The sequence below is a fragment of the Alternaria incomplexa genome (assembly GCF_024043165.1).
Source record: "Alternaria incomplexa strain BMP 0042 chromosome Unknown scaffold_10, whole genome shotgun sequence".
In the NCBI taxonomy this organism is placed as follows: domain Eukaryota; kingdom Fungi; phylum Ascomycota; class Dothideomycetes; order Pleosporales; family Pleosporaceae; genus Alternaria; species Alternaria incomplexa.
This window is the reverse complement of record NW_026249859.1, coordinates 962,240-987,209: the sequence shown is the minus strand read 5'-3', so window position 1 is coordinate 987,209 and position 24,970 is coordinate 962,240. Positions and strand designations below refer to the sequence as shown.

The 24,970-nt window shown below is 51.5% G+C and overlaps 9 protein-coding genes across 9 annotated transcripts; 7 read left to right on the top strand and 2 right to left on the bottom strand.

The window, feature by feature from the left end:
* Positions 1-1,291: 1,291 nt before the first annotated feature.
* Positions 1,292-2,548, bottom strand: VMA6 (H(+)-transporting V0 sector ATPase subunit d; the record flags this gene model as incomplete). Its single annotated transcript, XM_051436760.1, has 4 exons — positions 1,292-1,375; positions 1,429-2,321; positions 2,375-2,463; positions 2,517-2,548. 4 exons carry the CDS (start codon positions 2,546-2,548, stop codon positions 1,292-1,294), a joined length of 1,098 nt encoding a protein of 365 aa, XP_051289506.1.
* Positions 2,549-2,874: 326 nt separating this feature from the next.
* Positions 2,875-5,322, top strand: J4E90_007219 (uncharacterized protein; the record flags this gene model as incomplete). The annotated part of the gene is made up of 1 exon (XM_051436759.1): positions 2,875-5,322. The coding sequence occupies one exon, from the start codon at positions 2,875-2,877 to the stop codon at positions 5,320-5,322; it is 2,448 nt and encodes an 815-aa protein (XP_051289505.1).
* A 737-nt stretch (positions 5,323-6,059) lies between these two features.
* Positions 6,060-6,489, top strand: RPL33A (60S ribosomal protein L33A; the record flags this gene model as incomplete). The annotated part of the gene is made up of 3 exons (XM_051436758.1): positions 6,060-6,084; positions 6,136-6,339; positions 6,392-6,489. 3 exons carry the CDS (start codon positions 6,060-6,062, stop codon positions 6,487-6,489), a joined length of 327 nt encoding a protein of 108 aa, XP_051289504.1.
* A 1,028-nt stretch (positions 6,490-7,517) lies between these two features.
* On the top strand, positions 7,518-9,225 carry J4E90_007217 (uncharacterized protein; the record flags this gene model as incomplete). The annotated part of the gene is made up of 4 exons (XM_051436757.1): positions 7,518-7,737; positions 7,799-8,052; positions 8,106-8,548; positions 8,604-9,225. 4 exons carry the CDS (start codon positions 7,518-7,520, stop codon positions 9,223-9,225), a joined length of 1,539 nt encoding a protein of 512 aa, XP_051289503.1.
* Positions 9,226-9,867: 642 nt separating this feature from the next.
* Positions 9,868-10,332, bottom strand: J4E90_007216 (uncharacterized protein; the record flags this gene model as incomplete). The annotated part of the gene is made up of 3 exons (XM_051436756.1): positions 9,868-9,922; positions 9,971-10,109; positions 10,158-10,332. 3 exons carry the CDS (start codon positions 10,330-10,332, stop codon positions 9,868-9,870), a joined length of 369 nt encoding a protein of 122 aa, XP_051289502.1.
* A 2,513-nt stretch (positions 10,333-12,845) lies between these two features.
* On the top strand, positions 12,846-14,060 carry J4E90_007215 (uncharacterized protein; the record flags this gene model as incomplete). Its single annotated transcript, XM_051436755.1, has 4 exons — positions 12,846-13,037; positions 13,097-13,226; positions 13,280-13,653; positions 13,701-14,060. 4 exons carry the CDS (start codon positions 12,846-12,848, stop codon positions 14,058-14,060), a joined length of 1,056 nt encoding a protein of 351 aa, XP_051289501.1.
* Positions 14,061-19,633: 5,573 nt separating this feature from the next.
* J4E90_007214 (uncharacterized protein) lies at positions 19,634-19,957 on the top strand (the record flags this gene model as incomplete). The annotated part of the gene is made up of 1 exon (XM_051436754.1): positions 19,634-19,957. One exon carries the CDS (start codon positions 19,634-19,636, stop codon positions 19,955-19,957), a length of 324 nt encoding a protein of 107 aa, XP_051289500.1.
* Positions 19,958-22,514: 2,557 nt separating this feature from the next.
* On the top strand, positions 22,515-22,946 carry TXNL4A_2 (Thioredoxin-like 4A; the record flags this gene model as incomplete). The annotated part of the gene is made up of 1 exon (XM_051436753.1): positions 22,515-22,946. The coding sequence occupies one exon, from the start codon at positions 22,515-22,517 to the stop codon at positions 22,944-22,946; it is 432 nt and encodes a 143-aa protein (XP_051289499.1).
* A 1,256-nt stretch (positions 22,947-24,202) lies between these two features.
* On the top strand, positions 24,203-24,808 carry J4E90_007212 (uncharacterized protein; the record flags this gene model as incomplete). Its single annotated transcript, XM_051436752.1, has 1 exon — positions 24,203-24,808. The coding sequence occupies one exon, from the start codon at positions 24,203-24,205 to the stop codon at positions 24,806-24,808; it is 606 nt and encodes a 201-aa protein (XP_051289498.1).
* Between the last annotated feature and the right edge of the window lie 162 nt (positions 24,809-24,970).

Below are 24,970 nucleotides of genomic sequence, written 5' to 3'. Positions count from 1 at the left end.
TGACCAACATCTGCTGGAGCATCCCCTTGAGTAGATGAATCGCCGCCATCGGTGTCCCCGATTATATCCTTCATCTGCTCCATGATGCCTCGTAGATCCCTGAACAGAGTACGCAGATATGCCTTCTGTTCGTCGTGCAGTGATTTAATTGCTGCAGAAGCGCCAACGCGTTCCTTGTGCATTTTCTCGCAAAGACGCATTGTATCGTCATAAAGTTTCTTCCGCTCTTCATAGTACTTGCACAAGGTGTCATATGCTGTCTCCAGTTGTGTGGTAGTCCAGTCAGAGTCGCGCTTGAGTGGTGTGGTCGTCGACATTGTGATATGGGTACCTAGGTAACGGAAGGATGATGACGCGACCTGGCTTGTAGTGCGACCCAATTATATGTGAGAGTTTATTTGCGACCGGGGAACAGCCTGTGTACAGCGTGATTGACGAGCTTTACGCAAATACCGAGCCATCTAGACGGCAATCAATTGGTACCATGACTGACTTGACAGTGATGTTCGGGTGCTCAGCAAAACATGAGTAATATGGAGTATGAGGATCTGCCTGTATAGTTCGCCTAGCACACCATAGACAGATCCACGCCGAGTATTTTTGTCATGGAGACTGCTCAGTTGTCAAGGCATTTGCGTAAATTGGTCAAGCCTAGAGAGAGACACTTCGAGCCAGATCAAGGTCAGGAAAAGCTTAAATCCTGACTGCCTTAGTCTTGTACCCGAAGCTAGAGCTACTAAAAGCGTTGATTCACAAGGCTCTCAAACTCGACGTATAGTTGTTGCTTGTACGTAGGTCTCTTTTAGAGCCTTAATCGCTCGAACTGTACAACGTGGTGCAAGCCATAGGTCGGGCTTTCGCAACGACATCGAGACTGATCGCCGTCAGTCATACGTCTCCGCTGCACATCCCTGGCTGTTCGGCGTATGTGACTGAAAATGATATTTGTGAAGACGAAAACGAGAATTAGCGTAGATGTACAGCGTGGACGAAGGACACCAGCGTTCAAAGCAGCACAACGGATTCATCCTTCACTTATTCCTGCACAGTCGAATACGATGATGAGTCACAGCAGATTGACAGCCGTAGTGATAACGGTCAAAGGCGGAATTGGGACGTCGAAAGCATGGCTAGACGTGTTGACACCCGACAGGAGATGAGATAGAGACGAAGAACACACATGCAGAGATGTACAATCTAACAAAGTTGGATATACAGATCGCACCCTAACGCCACCCAAGCCATTCCATAGTTGGACCCAAACATGCTATTACTACAATGATGCGCGCACTCAGAAGACGCTGATGTAGTTACCAATGCGCTCCTTTTGGTTCTGCGCGATGCACTCGGCTATCCATGTAATGTTCCGGATTTCCTGCGTGTCATGTCAGTCATTACGTTTTCTTCAGGATGGAATCCACAACATACCTGCTCGCGCAGCTTCACCCATGCGTACACAATGGCGTGAGTGAACTGGTGAGTGAATGCAAGCTTCGAGATCTCCATTTCTTTCTGGTAAAAGAGATCCTCGAGACTCCTCGTCTCACCACCGACACCGCCGGCCATGTTGCCCACACCACCGCCACCTCCACTGAGGCCGGTCTGATCAAAGAACATTTTGTAGTCGGCAACACTCTCAACAGCGATTCGCACACCCTCTACATCGTCCGCTCTCGAGAGCATTGTGGTTCCCTCTGGGTATAGCTTGCCGAAGCCTGGGTAAAGCTTCTTCCTGTCTGCCTTGGACAGCTCGGTACCGAACGAGTTGAGGGAGATGTTGATGCTCCTGCGGTCGGCCTCGAACTCCAAAACCTCCGACATGACATCTGCAGTCGGTGTTCCGGCAATGTCTGGGCAAGAGTTGATCCACTGATGGAAATCCTCGAGGTAGTTCTTGTACAAGGTGTTGCGGATAATCTCAATGTTGAGTTCGTCGAGATCCTGATGGCTGAGCGAACCCTTGAAGTAGGGCGCGAGCGGTGTCTCAATGAGGACGGAGTTGTATAGTTCCTCGATGTTGGTCGCCACGCACAGCACGGGCATGGTCTCGAACCAGCCGAGAGGGTGACACCTTTCCAGCAACTCGCGCGTATCTCTCTCGTGCAGGGTACCCGTAATCAGCAGCGCGACATTGTCGATCATGTATCCGTACGTCAGATATTCCATGAACTTGGAGAGCGAGCCGGTGGCGTTGGCCTGGAGATAGCGGAACTCGGCCACGAGCTTGTCGGTGGTCTTCGCGGCGAGCGCAGACGTGGACGGGTTCGGAGGCAAGTTGTTGAGGAAGTCACCGTACGCGGGCGAGAGCTGCAGCTTGACATCTGTAGCAGTGTTAGAGCGGTTCCAGAGGCAGTAGCGACGGGGTGCGATGTACCGTCGATGGTTTCGCACTGGGTCAAGTTGCTGTAGTTCTGGCTGGTGAGCAGTGCATTGCGGTAACCGCGCACGATGCCCTCGATGTAACTGTAGAGAGATGTCAGATATGGATGAAGCGACGACAAACGCGTGTATCATACCCGTATTTGACGTTGTAGTAAAGGCCCTCCATGATGCTGATGCTGGCTGCTGTCGACCGTCGCAGGCAAAGAGCTCCAGCTTGGTCGTCATGCCAAGGCGTGGCCCGTGTCGCGCCTGCCTCGATGGTGCTGGGGTGTTTACGCGCTAGCCCCAATGGCCGGAGGTGCATGTACAACTTTCTTAACTCCATCGCAACTTCCCTTGCCAACGCACCCCGACAACGCAACCATCCCAACACACCTTCGCAGCTGCATCTGTCATCAGATCATTCACTGCTTATTGGCAATTGCATCGCAACTGCCTCGTACGTCCCCGCTGCTGTTGCGCACCGCTCCTACTGACCTCGCTCGCAGTACCATGTCCGCTACTACACGGCGCTCAACGCGTCGCACTGCAGCGACAGCGGCCACCGAGTCCTCGCAGCCCGCCTCCAGGCAAAGCTCACAGTCGGCGTCGCCTGCGCCAGAGGCTGCTCCCAAGAAGAAGCCCGGTCGCAAGCCCAAGGCTGCCGCCGCCAAAGTCGAGTCGCAGACCGTGACAGAGTCGCAGCAGACAGTCACCAAGGGTCGCGCTACGTCACGCGCAAACGCCGCTTCCGCTGTCACCACAACAACCACCACATCATCAACAACCAAAACCGCGACGCAAGCGCCTGTTGTCGCCAAGAAGCTCACCAGAGCCGGTCGCCAGGCGCTGAAAGAGGCAGGCGTAGAGGCTTCGCCGCAGCGCAGCCTGGAACAGACGAAGCCCGCCAAGCAAGGACGCGGCACAGCCCGCCAGAAAGTCACCAGCGAGAAACGAAAGGCAGTGGCCGCAAAGCTGGCGGCGGCTAAGGCCATCGAGAGCGCCGAAGACGAGGCAGAAGCCGAGAATGAAGATGGCATGGGCGCCTTCTTCACAAAGAGTAAGCACCAACTTCTCCATAGTTACACCCCTTCAGAGGAAGAAATCGACAACGAGCTCCGCAAGGAGAAGTACGAACAGCAAGAGAGGGAGATTGATCATCTCCGCGAGCGTGTCACAAACCAGGAGGCTCGCATCCAGAATCTCGTAGAGATGATGTGGCAGAAAGATCAGCAGATGTTCCTTTATGAGAACGAGAACCTGCGTCTGCGCACAGAAATCACGCGACTAGAGAATATTCCACACATTAGCTACGGTACTCCGGCTAACGTCAGTTACGCAGAATTCGACAGTGAACTAGTAGCAATCAGCGAGTCATCTCCGGCACATGGTGTGTTCGTGAATGGCAACGAGGAAGCCCTTGCGCTCCTCCACAAGATCGAGAGCTCTGCCAAAGAAACCAGGCGCGTTGAGCCCTCAAGCAACGACAGTGAAACATTCTCAGACAATGACGTCGCCATGGAACCTTCACCACAACAGCCGTCTGCTAAGAGAACCTTCGAGGATGTCACAGCAACGCCCAATCGCCCCGTCGCAACACCATCCAACATCTTCAGCAGGTCATTCTCTGCTATCAAATCCCGACTTTTCTCCTCGACCCCCAAGCCCCCGCCAACCCCCGAAGTCGCGTCACCCACCGTTACGAAGCCTCTACCACCCCAGAACACAATCACCGAGACCCTCTCCCTCCCACCTACACCTGTTGGCGAGCGCGTCAAGACGCCGAACAAGAGGCGTGCGCCCATGAACACACTGTTGAAACTACTGCTCAAGGGCGTCGACCGCAAGGACAGGCACAAGGCAGAGGAGTGGGCCAAGCAGGTCATTCCTGAATTGAAGAACGATCCTGCTTTCAGCGAGAAGCGTGCGCGTCTCCAGAAGGACGTGCTGTGCAAGGAGCTGTCGAATTTCCCCTCAGCTAAGCCTTGGGAGACTGGCTTCGGCGACCCGCTTGGTGATCTGGACGATGACGATGTTGTACCAGTCTGGGCTGTCTATCTCGATATCGTGGCTGAAGAAGAAGAGCACACCGCTAAGAAGCACAAGAAGACTCACGAATTCACCACAGGCGACGACGAAGTTCCTACCATCGATGAGCAGTTCGCCGCCAGCAACGGCGCGCGCACTTCCCCAAAGCTCTACAACAGCCATGGCCAGTCCGCTTCACTCCGTGACTTCCACCCTCGTCGCTCAATCGACCCATCACCCATGTTCAGCAACTCCATCTCACACAACACCGGCGGTAACATCTTTAGCGAACTACAAGGACACGACACCGCGGCACAGATCCGTGAGAACGATCGTGAGGTCCTGAAAAGCGCAACCAAGGAGAACACCCACTCCCATAACCCAGGCATGGGCTCTTTCAGCGTCCCCGATGATGATTCTGATGAAGAAGACTCTACAATGGGCAGCGAGAGCGCTGACGCTGAAGCTACTCCTATCTGGACCCAACCACCCCCACCAGCCCCCGTTCCTGCGCATGCTCCCCTGCCAGGCGGATCTACGGATGAAGCGTCTGATGTGCCCGAACCGCCCCCAACCCCTACCCGCCAGCAGCCTGGAGATGAGATTGAGCGCCAACGCCAGAGACTCATGAAGCACACACCCGCTAAGCCTTCCCGTCTCCGCGAGGCAACCTACCCATCACCAAGCATTCTATCAGAAGCTGGCAACGTGTCACTTCTTGCCGCTACTCCTGCACAGATAGCAAGTTCCGCATCGTCCATGTTCGACGACATGCCAGGAGCGGAGATTATCGAACTTGATGACGAATGTCAAGCTGAATTCGAAGAGATCATCAACAGCCACGAGTATCAGCAGAAGTTCAATGTCGAATGGCAAGCGCCAACCCTCACTTACGAGTCAGATGAGGAGGAGCCAAGCCCTACCTCCTCGTAAAAAATTGTTTATACTGCATTGTTTCGGCGTTCCTCACCTTCACACGAATCGAAATTGATCGGCCGGAATCAAATTCCTTGCCTGTGGGCATTCTTCTTATTGTATTGCTTTTTCTCTCGTGTTTGCATAGCTGTGCGTTGGTTTTCGCAAGTATACGACCTCGTGGGTTGGAAGATGCATTTCTTGTTGGCGTTCTCCAGGGGCATAAACACGGATGATTGACGAAAGCTGTATACCCCTCGGCCGTTGTATGGTCGAACACTAGGCGCACGTTTTAGCCTAGTAATTGCGTTGGTTTCTTGCTCCCATAGTCGCTTGTTTGAATAGCTTTAATATCGACCGAGAAACGTACATTCCTGAATATTGACACCCGTGAAATGATGAAGCCAGGATGATGTGATGATGTGAGTCGACAACAGGCGGCAGGAAGGAGTCGAAAGTACTTGAGGTATTCGCGATCTAGGCTTGACATCAAAGCTGTCAAAGTCGTTGCATTCGTGGTTGCCGTAGTCTGAACTCAGCGGGGAGGTTAGATGTTGCTGCGCTCTGTCTGTGACGATAGTCCGGATTAGGCAACTAACCGTCAGCCGTCGATCGCAGCAGTAGGTGCCTACATTATTACCACGCGCTGTCTGAACTTCGAAGACCCATATATGTTAGGTAAGCGGTCTACCGAGCGCACACCAATCGACCAAAACTCACCTTCCGACGATAAACAAACAATTGTAAAAATCGCGATGTCTTCAGAAAAGAGCCACCGTCGTAAGTAATAGCAGTTTCATACCGCTGTGCACGTAGTAATAGTTTGTGCAGTATACGTCAAAGCCCGCCATGTCAGCTACCAGCGCGGCAAACGCAACACAAACCCCAACGTGAGCCTTCTTGCGCTCGAAGGCGTCGACAGCACGCAAGACGCGCAGTGGTATCTCGGCAAGCGCGTCGCATATGTCTACCGCGTTGCCAGCAGCAAAGAAGAAGGTCCTCGTGTGATCTGGGGAAAGATCCGCAGGACACATGGTTCGTACAGCTTGTCAGACTTGCGAAAGAAAAGATATTGATTCAAGAACAGGCAACTCTGGTGTTGTTCGCGCATCTTTCCAGAACAACCTCCCGCCAAAGTCATTTGGTGCGAGTCTTCGGGTTATGATGTATCCCAGCTCGGTTTGAGAGCTGCTGGACATAGAGACGGAGATTCAGGAGCATTGGGACGGCGTTTGGGCGATTTGGGGAATGGCCAATAGCCAGGATAGGAGTTTGTCCGCAAGATTATATACCATGTCCATTGTAATGGATACAACATTCTGAAGTTCAATACTAGGCGCGAAGCATTGTATAACAATCCATCGTCAGGAATCGCGATGGACTTGTGAACTCCCTCGTCGAAGACCAAGAGTGACGGCAACTGTGGAGCGAGGCTGGGGAATGGTGTCTGTGCTGTGAAGGTTTACGGGTAACAGGTCCTCGGCGAGACTTCCTATATTCATCCACGGCTCTTCTGATGAGAACAGCACCACCAAGGCTGGCACCAAACGTTAGACAATTATCGCGAACCTAACTCATATGGTCTCAAAAGAGACATGAGAAGACTTACGTTTTCGTAGCAAGGCGATGCTGTCATCAAGTGTAAGCTCAAGAAGTTCAATGCAAGCGGTGCTGCCACCGACCGGACTTTCTTTTTCTTCGGTCTATCGCCGACGGCAGCCATCCGACAACCGCCCAGCACGCACCTCGCATCGAAAACCACCACCGGCCCTTCAACAAGGCCACACCGACACCGCGGCTTCTGAGATCGGCAAATGCGCCCCTGCACATCTCCAGTAAACGCTGTGCCGGTTGACAGATGGTCGAACCATACGTCACAGCGACATGCAGATCGTGCAGCACGTGCCGACGCCGCGCATGATGATCCCTCCAGACTACCCCGCAAAGGCGCCGCTTGCTACCCCAGAAGCCAAGATGCTTTCTACCCGCCTCCACACGAGAGGCTCGATTGCGCTGACGGGAGGCAAGGCATGCATGTAAGTGGGTAACGCTGCCGAAGAAGGTATGCCGTTGAGATGGATGATGTCGGGCTTTGCATTCTACCGAGATGCTTTAAAGGGTAGGGGTCGCCCATGGGGATGCAATTGTGCATTGCCCTGCCAGCCTCCTCACCCGCCTTTGCATTGAAGCAGACGCTGTGCAATATTCACACGATGGCGACAGTATTCGATCACGGCAAGCTCTCTACTGAGCACCAGCGGGCTGAGAATGTCGCAGAGAAGATCTCGAACTCCTCCGGAACTGGCGAGCTTGAAGCGCAAAATGTCGAACTGGAAGAGAAGGAGGCAGCGCGCGTCTTGAGGAAGGTTGACATGAGACTTGTTCCTATGCTGTCTCTACTCTATCTTGTTGCGTTTATCGATCGGAGTAACAGTACGTTGGGACATGTTCATTTCTGAGAATTACATTGGAACGAATTGCTAACGTGTTTTAGTCGGTAACGCGAAGATTGCTGGTATGACGGAAGACCTCAAGATGAACGGTATTCAGTACAACACTGCCGTTACTCTGTTCTTCGTCCCGTACACAATTCTCGAAGTACCCAGCAACATCGTGCTCAAGATGATGCGACCAAGTCATTGGATGGCGATCCTGATGTTCTGCTGGGGTCTCGTCATGACATTGATGGGACTCACGTCCAGTTACGGTGGTCTGCTCGCCGGAAGGTTCTTTTTGGGTGTAACAGAAGTAGGTCTACAGCATTTAGATCTTGACTGAGAAACAATTACTTACGCTCACAGTCTGGTTTCTTCCCCGCAGCAACATTCTTGCTTACTCTCTGGTACCGCCGTTTCGAACTCCAACGCCGTATGGCTGTCTTCTACGTAGCCGCCTCCCTCGCCGGTGCTTTCAGTGGTCTCCTCGCCTACGGTATCGAACAACTCGATGGACGCTCTGGACTCGCAGGATGGCAATGGATCTTCCTGATAGAGGGATTGATTCCAGTAGCGCTCGCGCTCATCATCTGGAAGATTCTCCCCGATAGTCCAGAGACCGCGAAGTTTCTGACACAACCGGAGCGCGACTTGCTTGTTTCCCGATTGGCCAACGACTCCGGGTCTGGCCAGGGACAAGCCACCAACAGCGACAAGATCGGAAAAGAACAGATTCTTGCTGGTCTTTCTGACTGGAAGATCTGGGCTGCTACGGTCGTTTTCTGGGGAAACACTGTTGGTGTTTATGGGTAAGCTGACGATATCCAGCTTTGCTGCGGTTTAATCTCTAACAATTTCATACAGATTCACTGCGACCGTGCCCTCTGTCATTCAAGGACTCGGATATACCAGTGCCAACGCTCAGCTCCTCACGATCCCCATCTACGTATTCGCCGCTATTCTTACCCTCATCTTCGCGTGGGCCTCCGATCTGACGCGCAAGCGCTCCCCATATATCATTGCAGGTTACTCGATCGCTGTATGCGGCTTCATCGCTCAGCTTGCGATTCCAAAGCCTAAATACCCTGGCATCACCTACGGTTTCCTCTTCCCCGTCGCCGGAGGTCTCTACTGCCCCTTCACATGTCTCGTTTCCTGGATCGGCAACTCTCTCGCCCCATCGTCAAAACGCGCTGTTGGCATGGCTCTGCTTATCTCCGTCGGAAACATGGGTGGAATCATGGGCAGCAACGTGTATCTGGCACGCGAAGCACCAAAGTACACGACAGGTTTCTCGGCTAGTTTGGCCATGTGCTGCACCGCGATTCTCATGACTTTGGTATTGAGGTGGGCGTATGCGAAGGAGAATCGCAAGAGGGATGAGCTGATTGCTGAGCATGGAGAGGAGGCTATTCGCGCGAGATACTCTGAGCAAGAGTTGCTGCTTATGGGCGATAAGAGTCCTTTCTACAGATATACCTTGTAGTTCACTCTGCTGGAGCATAGTTCGACGAATCCAGGTTTTTCGCATGTAACAAACACGATAATCCACATCGGTTCGTGTAAGCACAGCTTCATTAACAGTGCTGAAGTTTGCGCAACTTCAGTATTCAAGGAGAGCGCTGTGATGACTCTTGAGGAGAGACTGGAGTCGATGCCGAAGCAGAGCCCATGATGCGCACTGTGATTACAACGCTCTTCTGGTGTGATGAGCAGAACCTCAGATAGAGGCGAGAAGTGACTGGTGACTGAGCCACTCGTTTCCATTTATTACGATGACAGGTCTTACCAATTGTTCTTACAATGCTACAGTACTTGCATCCCAAGCGTGGTTCGCGTCATTGGAGAAACCAATGAGACTACCAATGACATCTCTATACGTCCAAGACGCGTACTGATATGGGTGAAGATGATCGTTAATTATAACTCAGGAGCCTGTGCTGTGTACAGCTTTCTCACAGCATCATCCCTCTTGACTACTAACAGCCAAAGACGAGTCGTAAAAGCGTAGCGGAAAGGCAAAGGATAAATTACAAGCAACGTTTCGCAGGAAAATGATCTTGTTGTATACTAAGGTACTGAGTTGGGATTTTGCGGAACAACTTTGCCGGCATTACATATGAATGACCTAGTGCGCCGTGAACATGGGCAGTGGTAGCTTGAAGTCCCATGGAATGGGTACGCTGGGATGTCCATTGCCCATTGGGCATGGCTCAGTTGGAATCCCATACGGATCATTCCAACGTATACCATTGTTGTTCTGGCGACGACGCTGCCTTTCTTCTTCACGCTTCCTGGCATCTTCTGCTTCTTTCTCTCGGGCCTGCCGCTTGCGCAGATCTTCGCGTCGCTTGCGCTCTTCTTCGTCGTCTGTCGTGTAATGTTAGCAGGTTACATGAAGACGCAGGCTGTACGTACCGGAGGTAGAAGGCTTCTTCTTCGGTTTGACATGCGTGGATGTCTCGATGATGAGCAAGCCAGGCCACTTCAAGATGACGCGGACGACGAGTGACAGGGTAATAGCATCGGGAGGAAGTTGCGAGTGATCCGTGGACAAGAACAGTGCAAGAGACAGTTTGTCTCCATACTCCATGAGTATGGAGAATGATGGAATGTTCATCGTAAGCCCGAACGACATCTTGGGATGATGTGCTACATGACCCATCAGTTAGTGCAAGTACTCTCGGGCAGAACGTTAAGAGCACTGGGTAGGGTACGCACATCGTATCGAGAGATCCAGTTGAACTGCGGTATGCCTGAATGTGTTGTGACAGAATAACTGACGAAGGAGTCTCAGAATCTAGCTGTAGTGGAGGGATACCGGATAAGCTTCAAGGTCACCCGCAGAATATATATTTACAATCTAGTGCTCCGTATCTTCTCGTCGTTTTGTGGGCTCATTGCATCCACGCGCTATGGAATGTCTTGATAATGGCCGGTCTTGACCAGCGCTAGTCTAAATCTCTTGATTCCGGGTCTGCCCCAGCGGGCCTCTGGTCAGAACGGCCGGGACCTGAGCATAGTATCGAGAATGGCTGGTCTTGAGAGTGGCCGGTTTTGAATGTGACCAGTCCTGGCCATGGCGGGCCTTGAGTATGGCGAGTTAGGACCGTGGCCGGCCTTGAGTTGGCCTGGTCTTCAGTGGGCCGGCGCCAGTTGGCCTGTGGTGAGAACGGCCGGTCGTGAGCATAGCCAGCTGGTCAGTAGTGAGAATGACCGGTCTCAAGCACAGCTTGTCCTGACATAGCCGCTGGCCGTAAGCATGGGAGGTCTTGAAACTGGCCGGTCTCGAAAATAGCTAATCCTAAAATAGTCAGTTGCGGGAAAAAGTAATCCTTGGGAAATGACCGGTCTCAAAAGTGGTTCTCTAAGGACATTCTCCGCTGGGGCCAGTCATCAGGGGTTCTCGCTATGAGTAGATACTTTACACTACTTTATCAAGCTCAAGTCCACTGAAGGGACGTTCTGCTACAATCAACGATGAACGAGTTGGGTGATCGTGCGGGATTGATGACAGCGTGGGGTATCTACCTAAGAGCCTCCCGTTTCAGACTGCAATGTGGCTTCTCGTCCTGCACACACTTAAGTAGCCACTTGCGCATCATGCGGGAATCTACCGATGGCATTTCCAGGCATTTCTCATTGACGTCATCGCCCTAATGTTGGAGTTGTGTGAGTTGGTGAAATCGAAGAATCACCGGTCGACGGCGCCACCACGACTCGGCTAGGTAGGCAGGTAGCCTTGCGCGAAGTGAGAAAACGAATAAAGAGTTATTGCCTCCCATAAAGATACGTAGGTAAAGACTGACCATCGATGGCGCGTCAAGATATCCACGGGTCAGATGGATTTGCGCGCAAATGGGTTACCCAGCCATTTGGCAGAGAGCGGGATGCACGCGAACATGTGATTTGCCGGAGAAAACCCGAGCGCATCTCCCGCCGGTTTGGGGATTTGCCAAGCTCAACCGGCGATAATCCAGCTTCGCCGTTTGCTTACCACCACGTGTCGGTGAGTCAGTGATACAATCACACGGCTTTCAGTCATGTATAATACGCATTTCCCCTAGAACTGCTTCATTTCCCAGACACTGTAACTCTCCAACTACAGAGACGATGTACCCTTCTAATGATACACCGCAGACTGCCAACCCAGCACTTCTTCGTCGCTCTAGCCATCAAAATCCTCGCGAACCGAACCAAGCAAATGCACCATGCGCCCCAGACGTAGTGCAGGAAAATGAACTGTGTATCGACTCACATGACCCTGATGATGCACCACACAATGCAGCATTTCCCGGCTGGGGGCCGTCTCTTTTGGCCCATGCGCACCCTCACCCTGCACAGTCGTTCATTCAAGGCCAGAACCCCCTCGCAACCGTACCGATAACTCAACCCTTTGGGTTGTATACGAATCAATTTGAGTCATTCGCAGATCAAGCGAATGTTGCTGGTAATGAGGCCTCCTACTACCGGCCGCACCCAACGTATAACTCGAGCGGGGGTTATCCTCAGCCGGCCCACTTCTTACCGAGCCATGGAGCTGAGTGGTATGGAAGCGTTGCATATGGTAGTAATGCTATGCATGCAGGTAAGCGTATTCGAAGCTGTTTCGCAGTTTCGCATTCAGAATGAAGTGTTTGCTAATGGAAATGTGTGACGACAGGATTAAGTAGAATGCATCAAGGCGTCGCAACCACTCATGAGGTGTCTCTACCTTTCGACATCAACTCTACACAGATATCAGATCCATCATCAGACTCCCCGTTCATCAATGACAGTTTTATTACCCCAGACTGGGACCTAATCGGTTCGACATCTTTCCCTAATTCTGTATCGACTGGAACGGGCAGTTGGGACATGATTGCGGACCCGAGGATGAATACAGGACCATCTCCTCGTCAATTGGAAGCTGCCATTCGCAATATACCCACTGCGTCCGATCAGACCAGTCCTCCCTCTTGCCACCCATCTTCCGGACAGGTCGCAAGCAGTGATCCTTTCTCGAGCATCATCAACCAAATCCCGATAACCAGCCAGCTATTTGAGACTTCTGCCCATCTATTGCAGCCCCAAGAGATGACGTATACACACGGCAGTTCCAGTACTATGAATGCACCCCAGGAGATCTCAGTGAACGTAGGACCTGGAAGCGGAATTGCACTTGCGGAAACTGATCAGAATGCTGTTCAAACATTCAAACCCGCCTCTAAGCGTAAATACAATGAGGAGAAGAAAGCAAAAGTTAAAGAGACGCGCGATAGGTCCTCATGCATATTCTGCCAGCTGCGGAAAAAAGAGGTACTTAAAATCAGTGCGCTACCTCACAAACTCTAAGAGTGCTTGCTGACATCTCCAAGTGCGAATTCACTCAGGATTCTGATGAATGCGATGCCTGTCTCAAGCACCGGTCAACCGACTCACCTAAGAAGATCTGGGATCTGCCTTGTGTTCGTGTGCAGCTCAAGGAAGCTTTGGTATATCGCAATGGTAAGATCTTCTCCAGCAAAGGCTCTGATGCAACATACTGACAGATCGTATAGGCTCCATAAGATTCCCCACTGGTGTGCACATAGTTGGACGTTGGGACAACAAAGTCAGCAAGATAATTCGACTGTCTTTCCCTGTAGGAGCTTTTCCTGGAACGGAAATCATTCAGCGAGGCCCTTGCATAGATATCCAATGCCGTGGGTTTCAAAGGAACAATATTGACATCCTCTCTCGACAATATGTTTCGCCTTCGGGAATGAAGGAGGTGAAGTTTCCGCCTTTCGCTGTATCATCTCCAGTGGGCGCCAGAAAAGCGCTGGAGGCTCTTGTCGACAACAACCTTGCCTACTTCGTCAACGTACTCAAGATTAATGCACATGTCCTCCACCGAATCACATTTGACGAAGCGATGAGGCAAGCACCTGAGGTATGCATGACACTGAAACTCAGCGCAGTCCACTAATTATTAAGCAGAGCTCACTCGTCAAGGGAACGCTAAGAATTGCAGTCATAGCTAGACTGATTTCAAAAAGTTTCGGAATTATCGGCACAGAAACGCTCGGTATACCGTTTGAGAACGACCCGAGCTCACCTTACTACGGACGCACCCCGATACCGCCAATGTTAGATGCACAGCTTGACGAGATCTGGCGAGACATCTTGTCTAAACAAAAGAAGAAAACGCTTGCTGAGCTGAAGCGCAAAGTCTTTTCGAAAAAGCGTCGACAGTGGCTGGAGACGTTCTTGGCCATCTTCATTCTTTTGCAAACTATTGAGTTCTCGTACCAACACCAAGTTCGTCAGCTGGAACGGCATCGAAAGGCTGTAGGTTGAGACTATTCTATTCTCGTATTCACTGACTGACGTGATATGTTTGGCAGCATCCATCAAGTATACCTGACTTCGCAACGGCCACTATGTTGGAACAGTGGTGCCAATCTGCCAAGAATCTGCTGTGGCATTTCGAGGTTGTTTGCGGAGGCACGATACCATTCCAGCCTGGCTGGATTTCGTCCGAAAACCTACAGTTGGTCTCTCTTGACGCACATTCCACAGCATATCTGCGAGACCTGCTACGCCTAATTGGGGAAAATCGTAAGGCTAATGACCTGTCACTTGTGAAAGAAATGCTGACTAGATAGGTACCGAGCTGTTGGATGCAACCGAAGGGGCTGTGGGTACGCCTCTTCACTGGACTGCGCTACTTCTCATTTCGAAAAAGACTTGATTGTGCGTGAAGCGCATTGATGTCGACCTTGGTCATAGAGATCATGGTCTGGCACGATTCTCTCTATGGACTTGCAACGTATGGTAGAGCAGACAAAGTCCACGGGAGCTTCTGACTCCTCTGGTCATGATTGTATAAATCCTCCATCATTCCGCGCAACTCGGGTGGCACGCTCCAACCGTTGACACTATCGTGCAAATACATACGCAACAAATGCCTGCGACAGCCGGTCAAGTCGGAATTGACGAAAGATTCTCTCGCATGAAGTATGCCGAGGTTATTCAGAAACTGAACGTCACCAGTCTCAAAGCGAAAAGTCAGCGCCACCTCGGATGCGACTTGATCCAACACATTGAGTGCTAGAAGCTGCTCGTCTGATATGGCCGCTAGGCTTGGGTTTCGAGGGTAACCGGGAGACCCCAGGAAATATCGCCGAGCATAGTTCAGGATGATCTTTCCTTTCTCTTCGAAGAGCAAAGGTCGCCGAAAGGGTTCGGAGTTCTTGTCGCAGCTTTTTCGCAGATCAGTAGAATCTCCTATCATATGCAGACAAAACTTACGAATCCCATTCCCAGTCCGTCTTCAAGAGCTCCAGAACTTTGGGATGCCTGGCTACCAGTATATCGTACACTGCTTTTACAGACGCCAGCTTCGACCTACCGCCTTTACACGCGGAGTGCAGGCTGTAGAGTGCAAGAATATGGCAGCTGTCATTATGAAACGGCTGATGTTCATTCAGTACGAGATGAAGCTCAATCAGAGGGTTCCCGGTGTATCTTACCAATGCTACATTCTTGTTGGCTTGCGGTACCAGCTGATCGGCAGCCATAGGCTGCCGGTTCGATGACAAGTCGATGACATGAGCTGTATACATCATCAGCAAAACTCTACGCTGTCATAGTGAGATGTACTCAGGGCCGGCCCGCCCTTGTATTGGAGACCACGTCGATCTCCAACGTAACTGGCGATACCAGCGAAGATCAAAATGCTGCGTTTTCCCTCATATTTGGAAGGCTCGAGGCCCCTCAATACGAAAAACCCTCTGCCTTCATGCAGTTCCTTCCTCAAGCGCAAAAGCTTTGGTCCCACTTCCGGAAGTGGGAATACAGTGGGCGAGACTTCGGCTACAGGTCTTCCAGATGCTGTGGCATGCGTTACTCGTGTCGATCATCTGGGTGCTGGTAGCATACCTGCGAACTCCTGGGCGGCGGCTTCAATCTCCCGAACCTCGCAGACGGACAACTTTACAACGAACTGCTCAGGGGCATCCTCCATCTCGTGGTCATTCGATGCTGGTATGATCATTTGCTTCCCTGTGAAGGCACCTTTAGGCCTCCATGGATGCATTGCTCCATCGAGACTTGTGGAAAGTTCATTCGAGATGAGCCTTGCAGGGGACATCGTGAGTTTGGACAGGTATTTTTGGAAACAAAGCAAGAATGTATATCTTCAATGGCTTTGTGGCTAAGGGGTGAGAATGAGCGGCGCTGAGGTGACCGCTCTTGCGCACGCTCTCTTTCTCCTATCTCTCCGCAGGCACGCTAATGGCATATATCAACCGACACATAAGCCCGATACCTGTTCTAAAGCTACATTGACAAGAAAGCGGGGTAATGGATAAACCTTCAGATGTATCATAAGAGCAGGCTTGCATGTCCCAGGAAAAAAGAGGCCAGTCAAAATCAGCAGCACCGCCAATGACCGAGACCGCCTACACACCTACCGCGCATGCGCTGTAACATCATCCGCATTTCCAATTACCGTGTGATCGAGCTCGGTCACGATCTTTGGGTACGATTAGTATATGTTCTGCCTGCATGATGGTGGCGCAAGGCTGAGACTCAGCCTTGTGAGAAGAAAGCCCTTTCGCTTACAGCTCTCTCCAAGTCGGTTCGTGGTCAATACATGATAAGGCTATGATGTTGGGTGCTTATAGCCTAGAACACGGCCTAAACCTATCTGTTATAATCGCGCATACACCAGTCCTGGCACTCAGCATGAGATACTTGCAAACCTTGTCAGCGGGCAAGTGGGCTGACCATCGCGCTCACCAAAGTCACTTCACACGAAGCTCGCTCCCTTTGAAACTAGGAAAGCAAGGCGTCTGAATTGCTCCTACTGATAAAGGCGCAGTGCCGTGCTTTTCGGAGAAGATCGACTTGAGGGACGCATGCGCAGATCCCCAAGCCTTGAACTATTCCCCCTTATCATATCGTCCCGCGGTGGCACGATGCAGGCAGGCCTGGGAAACTCGAATCTGGCCAGCTATAGGCCCGTCCACACCCTCAGTCCGGCACCATGCAGGATGTAATGTAATCGATCACGGATGAGCTTGCCACTTTGATGCCGTATGACGCAACCTTCGTTATTGCGACGCAATTTGACTGGTATGAGTAGCGTCATAAGATCCACGTCCCCACTTCCTCCCACCATTAATTGATCCTCAAAGGCTACGCATATCCAATCGATACACGGCGCGAGGGAAGGCTGAGAATCGCCCGTGAACCGTGTGACGGTCATCCGGATCCCTTGGCGACATGTTCATACGCCCAAGACGTACATGATGGTGGTCTAGCAACATCAAGACTGTAGCCCCACCATCTATCTCATCAGCTAGGATATTCACCTATAACCTTTTACGGACGGTGTTAGTTACGAATTTGTGGCAGGATGAACATAGATCATCGTTCGCTAGCATTTGCATCAATGAGGTTTATCAGGCTTTACCGGACATGCGCAATGTCTCCAACGTGCTTATCTAGGCGGCTGTGTCGAGAACGATTGCTATGGATGCATGCATTGTCTTCAATACCGCGGCATGGTTGCATTAGCTTCACTGATCCTAGTAGCATCCGTACGAACCTGCGGAAACAGCGTCCGAAATGACGAGGTCTGGGCGGGAGTACATGATGACCTCAATGACTTGCCTGGAAGCGATGGTAGTCCTGGCCAAGTCATCGAATGAGGCGGTAGGGTGCCTTACTTCGATGCCAGCGGTAAATCATCAACTATGCGTATGCAAGTACATGAGCTGTTGGTCTTGCCATGCGAGTATTGACAACCAAAGCTATGATCTGCACGAACAGGCGTAAGTTCTCAAGAGGCATATTGGCGGAAGCCTGGCGATTTGCCCTATGCTGCACCTCAGAAGGAGGACGTTGACAGCAGACGAGGCGATGCTTACACAGTGGTTTAAGGTAGCTAAGAGTTGCGCCAGATTAGACGCGAAACAAATGCTTCAGAAACTCACCACTTGCCCCAAGCTCGAAGAGACGTCGCCTCCATCGACCGAAACACGTTCTTAAGCGTTTCACTACTCTAATTTTGTGGTAATTGGTCTGCGGTATGCAGGGCTCAGCTGGGTATCATGCCGTTGCCCGCTTTCTTGACGTTGACACTAGGATTCCAGTCATCCGGAGGTTCGGAGTATTGAACACGCAAGACCTATTGTACATGCAGGCTGAACTCGTGCAGCTCGAGAGGGAATTGGAATGCATTTCACGGGAGGATGCGGAGAGTCAAGACGCCGATCGGACAGCCTATCGTCACTCGGCGCAGGCTTTGCAGCAGTCGTTGCAGCGCGGGGATGACTTCCAATGGAAGAAGGTACTTGAGATCCGCGAGAAATTGAGACAGTACAGTACTGAAGCCCAAAGAGGGTTCAAGAGCTATTGTAGCTGATTGGATGTAGATGAAGCTGTGATTCGCTATCACAAACTCCGATGCATGCCGCAGCCAACGCCATGGGCTATCAAGAATATCCGACACATCCTCAACATTCCGAAACACGCGGTCTACTATCTCAGAGATGCAGACGCCGAATCATGGGATGTTGAAAGAGAGTGCGACCTAATGGCGCTTCAGCGGCCTGAAGAGGAGCCTGACCAGTTCACGAAGTGGACGAGAGCGTCATTATTACCATGTTTGCACAAATGCTTTTGCTGGCGTGTAAAGGTTTGTTTGCGAGATGAGATGCAAGTAAAAAGTACCCTTAGCTGAAGACGTGCAGACACCCGACCCGGAAACTGAACTGGTGCCATACAGCGAGAAGCGCATCCACATCTTCATCACCATTTTTCGAAGTTGCCTTGCAACGATATTTCCAGCAATCACCATGATCATGCTGTATGCAGTCTCGCGCATGGTACTCCGATTGCTACTCGTACTCGTCTTCTCTGCGCTTTTCACGGCTGTAATCGCATTTTGCACAAGGGCTCGCGCAATCGAAACTTTCATGGCTACCGCGGCGTAAGTGTCTATTCCTCAATTATGTCGATAATTGGGAGATACGTAACTGATCAACGTCTAAGATTCGCGGCGGTACAAGTTGTTTTCGTTAGCGCTACATCAGACACGAGTTCAGGCTAGAGCAAGTGAAGTGTTTCGCCCCGCGGCCCCGGCGACCTGATCTTGGAAGCGTTGCTACAGTGATTGGAACGCACATAGAAATCTGTCCCTGTAAACATTTTGAGACTTGCTTTGAACACCGTCATCTACGACTGTCCATATTATAGAACTGTGGAGAAACAATGCAACATCTACATATTCTAGTCTGGTGTCATTCCCTCAATAGCAACTATATATCGAGCATACTGACGTAGTAATTCCTCTGTGTCAAGGATACAGGTAACGAGATTCGCCTTCAACCGCGTGGGATGATATGCAGTGTCATTTGTCAAGATATGCATGAGTGAGCACATTAGACAGATTGTGATGGCCGACCTGCAGGCAGACATATGTGGGAACATCCGCACGTAGACAGGTTTTCTGGTGATCGAAGCGAAGAAACCGGACGCGTACAACCGGGTTCCAATCGCTGCACAGCGGCTGGTCGGCTACGGATCAATAATCCAAATCCGGCGGGGGCTGTGATGCGCCGGATTTGGAGGATTGACCGGTTTGAAAGGCGGGGCAAGATATGTAGGACGAAAATGAGGCTATAGACCGGTCAAGCAACTGGATTGGTTTAAGAGAGCACCGAAATATTTAAAGGAGAACCTCGACCGCGAAGGTTTGAATCTTCTACACAGATCACTACTTACCAAGGCAAATCTTAACCCTACTCCGAATTCCAGCAACTTCTTGACTCAACCCAATCCCTCTCAAAAGGTGAGTGTACCACTCACAGTATCTAACTTCTACGTGGTTCGAATGCTAACATTTAGGCCGGTAGGTCATCATGCCTGACTACTATGAAGGCCACAAAGTGAATCAGAACGACGGTATGGATATAGAAGAAGACAAGCAGCCTGACCCGAACCGATTTGGCGAAACTCCTGGCGAACCCGTGGGGGACATTGAGTACGACAAAGGCCAAGTTGGTCGGGAGAAAATCGAAGGTGTAGACCAGCAGGGTACCCAGCAGCAAGTGGACGCCCATCAGCAGCCGCCGGATCTCGAAGAAGGCGGGTTTGATGAACAGTTAGATCAGCCGGGTGATGGCAAGCAGAAGTGGAACTCGCAAGAAGGGTATGCGCCTACAGAGAGCAAACCATCATCGTAGCGTTATGAACGCATGAAACTTGCGTGTATGATAGTATTCAGCAGAGTCATGGTGATAGTTGAAGACGATGCACCGGAATAACAAATCTGATGACTTCTGGGCATGAGTGTCTACAGGTGACAGGCAAATTGATTCGTCAAAAAAGTGTCGTGTGCGACATCGTATCATGCAGTAATACGAAAGCATGTAACCATATGATCGATGAACTCACGCTGCATCCATTATCAGCGGTAGTGCGCGTGCATCTGCGGGAAAGCTTGAGGCACCCTAGCCTTCACATCCTAGAGAACCCCGCAATCCAAAGGATTGATCCTTGAATGCAACAAGACCAATGAGCTGGCGTCATGCCAAACGATGAGCACCATTGATCGAGAACTTATCCGGGTAGCCTCTGGCGTTATATGACGCCGGTTCCCGCGATCTGCATTCTTGCTGCATACTCGGATGAGCTCATCTAGACTCTCCTTCTCTTGTAATGGCTGCCTGGAATCTCGACGTCCTCTCTGGTCTCGTCCAGCGTCTGGGCGCGGGCTTAGACGCCTTAAAGCAAGGCGAGATGGACTCCGCAACGTCTTTCGCAACTCAGAAGGAGTTGACTACGATAGCCGAAGAATTCGTCGCTACTACATCTGATCCAGCGCAGTCAGTGAAGAACCTTGCGCGAGGGGTAAGTGCGCCCAAAAAGGCTTGGAGCTGGGTCAAGAAGTTGTTGGAACCAGATTAACTTTTGTAGTACACTGCTTCTGTGGCATTGAAGATATGTCTTGATCTCGATTTGGTCCACGGTTTTCCAGATGACGGTGGACATGTAACCTTGTCAGACCTTGCGGAGGGAGTGAAGGCTGACGAAGCTGTCCTCGGTAAGACTCCTAACCATTGAGGAGTGGAAAAGCTGTTTATTAATGCTCGATGTTGAAGGGACCGTCTTGAACCTCTTGAGTAACCACGGTGTTTTCAAGAATCGAGGCCCGTCGCAGTGGAGCCATTCCGCTAGGTCGATGACTTTGCTAAAGCCATCGTTCAACGACCTCATGTCATCGTTGTAAGTTCTCTACCCGGTCTTGAACCTGTGATGGTTACTCATTTCATGATACTGTTAGACTTAACGAGAGCTTCAAAAGCTGCTTCACGCTGCCGGAAACTCTGCAGAAATCCCATTATCAACTACCATCGCCCGGCCATACCGCCTTCAACGAATACCACCACACCGGTATGGATTTCTACAAATATTGTGCCACACAGGATACCGTGATTGGAGCGAGGTTCCAGCGAGCCATGGAAGAAGTCGCGTCTGCCAGCTTACGCTTCTTCGAAGCAGCCTATCCGATCCAGCAACTAGCGAACTTCTCACTAATTGTTGACGTGGCCGGAGGCGCTGGCTATACATCGATGTTCTTGGCTGAACGACTTCCGGGGCAACAGTTCCTGGTATGTGACTACGCGAGCGTGGTCGAACAAGGTAAGGCTCAGTGCCCGATACATCTGAGCGCTCGCATTCGGTACGTGGCGCACGACATGTTCCAGCAGTATGATGCCTTGAGTGCTGGAGGGGAAGAAAGGCGTGTGTTCTTGCTGAAGCAAGTTCTGCATGACTGGAGCGATGCGCAGTGCATGAGTATCCTATCAAATGTCTTGGATGTTCTTGAGACAGGAGAGCTGCTTCTCATTGTCGATTCAGTTAAACCGAGCGAAAATGTCAGCATGAGCACTTCCATGTCTGAGCTCCTCGTTATGAGCACGTTCGGAGGACGGCATCGTACGTACGCAGAGTTGGAAGCTCTGGTACGTGCTGCCCGCGCTGATATTTCCATACGTACAGGTTTTGCGAATGCTGGACAGTACGATGATTTCAAGGTGCTAGAAGTTCAGATATCCGGTGATGGTCGATAGGTACCAGCCGAGAGGCAACCATCAGCATGGCCTCCAAGTGCCCTGTCAGTCCTCCGAGGCTGGACTTTGGATAGTGAACAATATATTATCTCAATCGGAATGCTCACTCACGGCCGTGAGCCTGAGAACTGTAGAGATAGTATTAGCAGAAGTACATTGCTGTGGCAGACGTGCTACGTCAACTTCTGCGCATCTGATGCAAGATGTGTGACGCCATGACTGCGACAGCGTTTTCATTGCGATGATTAGCTTCATTGCTCATCACAATACTCTTATGCAGTTGGAGCAGGCAGTGTGAAATGCGTCGGTGATCGGACGTATTGATGAAGCGATAACGGGATTTGGGTACAGGAGGCATACGCGCCGCGGTCGGTTGGAGGAACGCGACAGTGGGGCGACCCTCGGGAACTTTCTAGATCACGGGCGGCAGCTGCCTGGCGCGACTAACTTTCTTTCAACCCTCCCATACCTTGAAGGATCGCGCAAACATAATTATACGGACGTTCCAACGCGCTACAAATTTTTATCGCACGATCGCGCAAACTACATATCGACTCACCGTATCGAGTCTAACAACCCCGCCTTCGCTGCCGGCCATCTCGACCAGCCATCCTCCACGGTCGCACACCTACAACCCCAACTTCAGCCACACGCGTATCCACCCACCATGGGCTCCGTAGTCCTCCCCCACCTCCGCACAGGCTGGCACGTCGACCAAGCGATCCTCAGCGAAGAAGACCGACTTGTCCTCATCCGCTTCGGCCGCGACTCGGACCCCGACTGCATGCAACAAGACGAAGTCCTCTATAAGATCGCCGACCGGGTTAAGAACTTCTGCGCCATCTACCTCTGCGACCTCGACGAAGTCCCCGATTTCAAAGCCATGTACGAGCTCTACGACCCGTGTACCGTCATGTTCTTCTTCCGCAACAAACACATGATGTGCGATTTCGGAACGGGAAATAATAATAAGCTGAATTGGGTGTTGGAGGATAAGCAGGAGTTTATTGATATTATTGAGACGGTTTATCGGGGTGCGAAGAAAGGAAGGGGTTTGGTGGTTAGTCCGAAGGATTATTCCACTAGGTACAGATATTGAGGGGAAGCTCATGATGGGGGCACCAGGTTGGATTCATGGCGTATTTGGGATTTGGACACCAGTAGGAGATTGATACCAGTATGGAAGAGCTTGGGCGCGGTTCCTGCTCCGAGTTCAGGAGACATGGAGGAGCCGTGTGTAGGAAGTCGTAACGCAGCGAATTTGAAGGTACGACTTCATTATTACGATATCTCTGAGACGGCTTACTTAGACGTCAGATGTCATGTGGGACGTAGAGAAGGTCCTGGTCATTCGGCCATTGTTATGCGCACCGCAAACGCAAAATGACATCGCATTTCTACAGTCTCCGCTCTCTTCACGGCCCTGTCTTCTCTGTCGGCGCTCTGACGCTATCTTCCCATAACCCACCCCTGACGCCCCGCCAAACGGTCTCCAGTGTCGCCCTTCTCGGTAGCAGTCTCGGAAAGACGACCACCACCTCTCCTTCTCCTTCCACTACGATCATGAGGAAGAACCTAACTTCAAATCCCTTGAAAGCCTCGTGTATGAAGACGTCCTGTATACTTGTGGTTGGTATGAAGCGCGTAGTAGGTGTCTGGAGATACGTAGAGGAGGTGGTAGAGGTCTGGACACCGAGGCCCCGGAGTACGGTGAGTGATTCTTCTATGATCTGTATTAGCTTGGGCTTAGGGGAGGCTGAGAACGCGGCAAAGGATGTACCTGTATAGTTTCGGCGGAAGACCAGAAAGAGTATGAGCAATGTACTGGGTACCAGATATCGCCATTGGCAAGCTTCCGCCAGCTTTACTAGTTGCCTTTCTGTCTCATGGCCCAATGCACCCAGCGACAGATCCAGAGACTGAGCTTGTGTGACGCGCCATTTCATCCATAACAACAGTATACTGGCTATACCCAGCAGCACTCTCGTCAGTATCCCTGCATAGTATGCTACCAAGGCGGGAAGTGTCTTGGGTACAGAACGCGTCGAGACAGTGTATGTGATGGTCGACGATGTGGGCTGTAGGACTTGCAGTGTCTGCGCCGGCGGAGAGTTGAAGCGATCGATAAGCTTCAACATCATATTCGAATTGAAGGAGGCATCGCTAGACGGGGACAAGTACAGAGGGCGGAATGTGGGGTGAAAGGAAGCGTCGCGGGACGGGATGACGCGCTCTGCTAGCTTCCTTATCGATAAGCCCGAAGCTGAGCTCACGTTTTCCACGAAGCTGCCTTACCTGCACTTGCTCTTCCCTCTCCACCAACACACCACACATCCCATACACACATCAACAGCTATGGAGTCTTCAAAAACAGAGCGCTCCCGCTCTCGCTCCCCACGAAGATCCCCCGGTCCGCGCAAGCCCAAAACCTTTAGCGGCCTCAAATACAAAGGCGACCGCGACCGCCGCGACCCAGACAGACGACGCGACGATCGCGACCGAGAGCGACGACCACGAGACTCAGATCGCGATCGCGAGCGCAGACGCGATGGCTCCAGAGAACGTGACCGCCGTCCTCGAGACAACTCCCGCGAGCGCAGACGAGACGGAAGCCGCGACCGGCGCCGCCGTTCTCGCTCTCGCGACCGCAAACCACGAGACAGCGACCGCGACAGCAAACCCAAAGAGAAGAAACCCGCAGCCGCTCCTGCGGCACCTTCTGAGCACATGATCCTCGTCACTATCAATGACCGTCTCGGAACAAAGACACAAGTGCCGTGCCTGCCCAGCGACCCTATCAAGCTGTTGAAAGCCATGGTGGCAGCGAAGATCGGTAGACCGGTGCATGAGATTATGCTTAAGAGGCAGGGAGAGAGGCCGTTTCATGATAATTTGACGTGTGAGGATTATGCTATTAGCAATGGCGTGCAGATCGATTTGGAGTTGAATACTGGGGATTAAATGGGGGATGGTGGACTTTGGAATACTGGGATTAAGGTGAAAAAAGGCGAAGGGGGATTGAAGGATGGATTACCGTGGCCAAAGATTGGAAGATGCAGCAACAAATCATGATACCCAATGAAGTTTCTCTTTTGCTCGACCAGGCATATTTCGATTGTAATG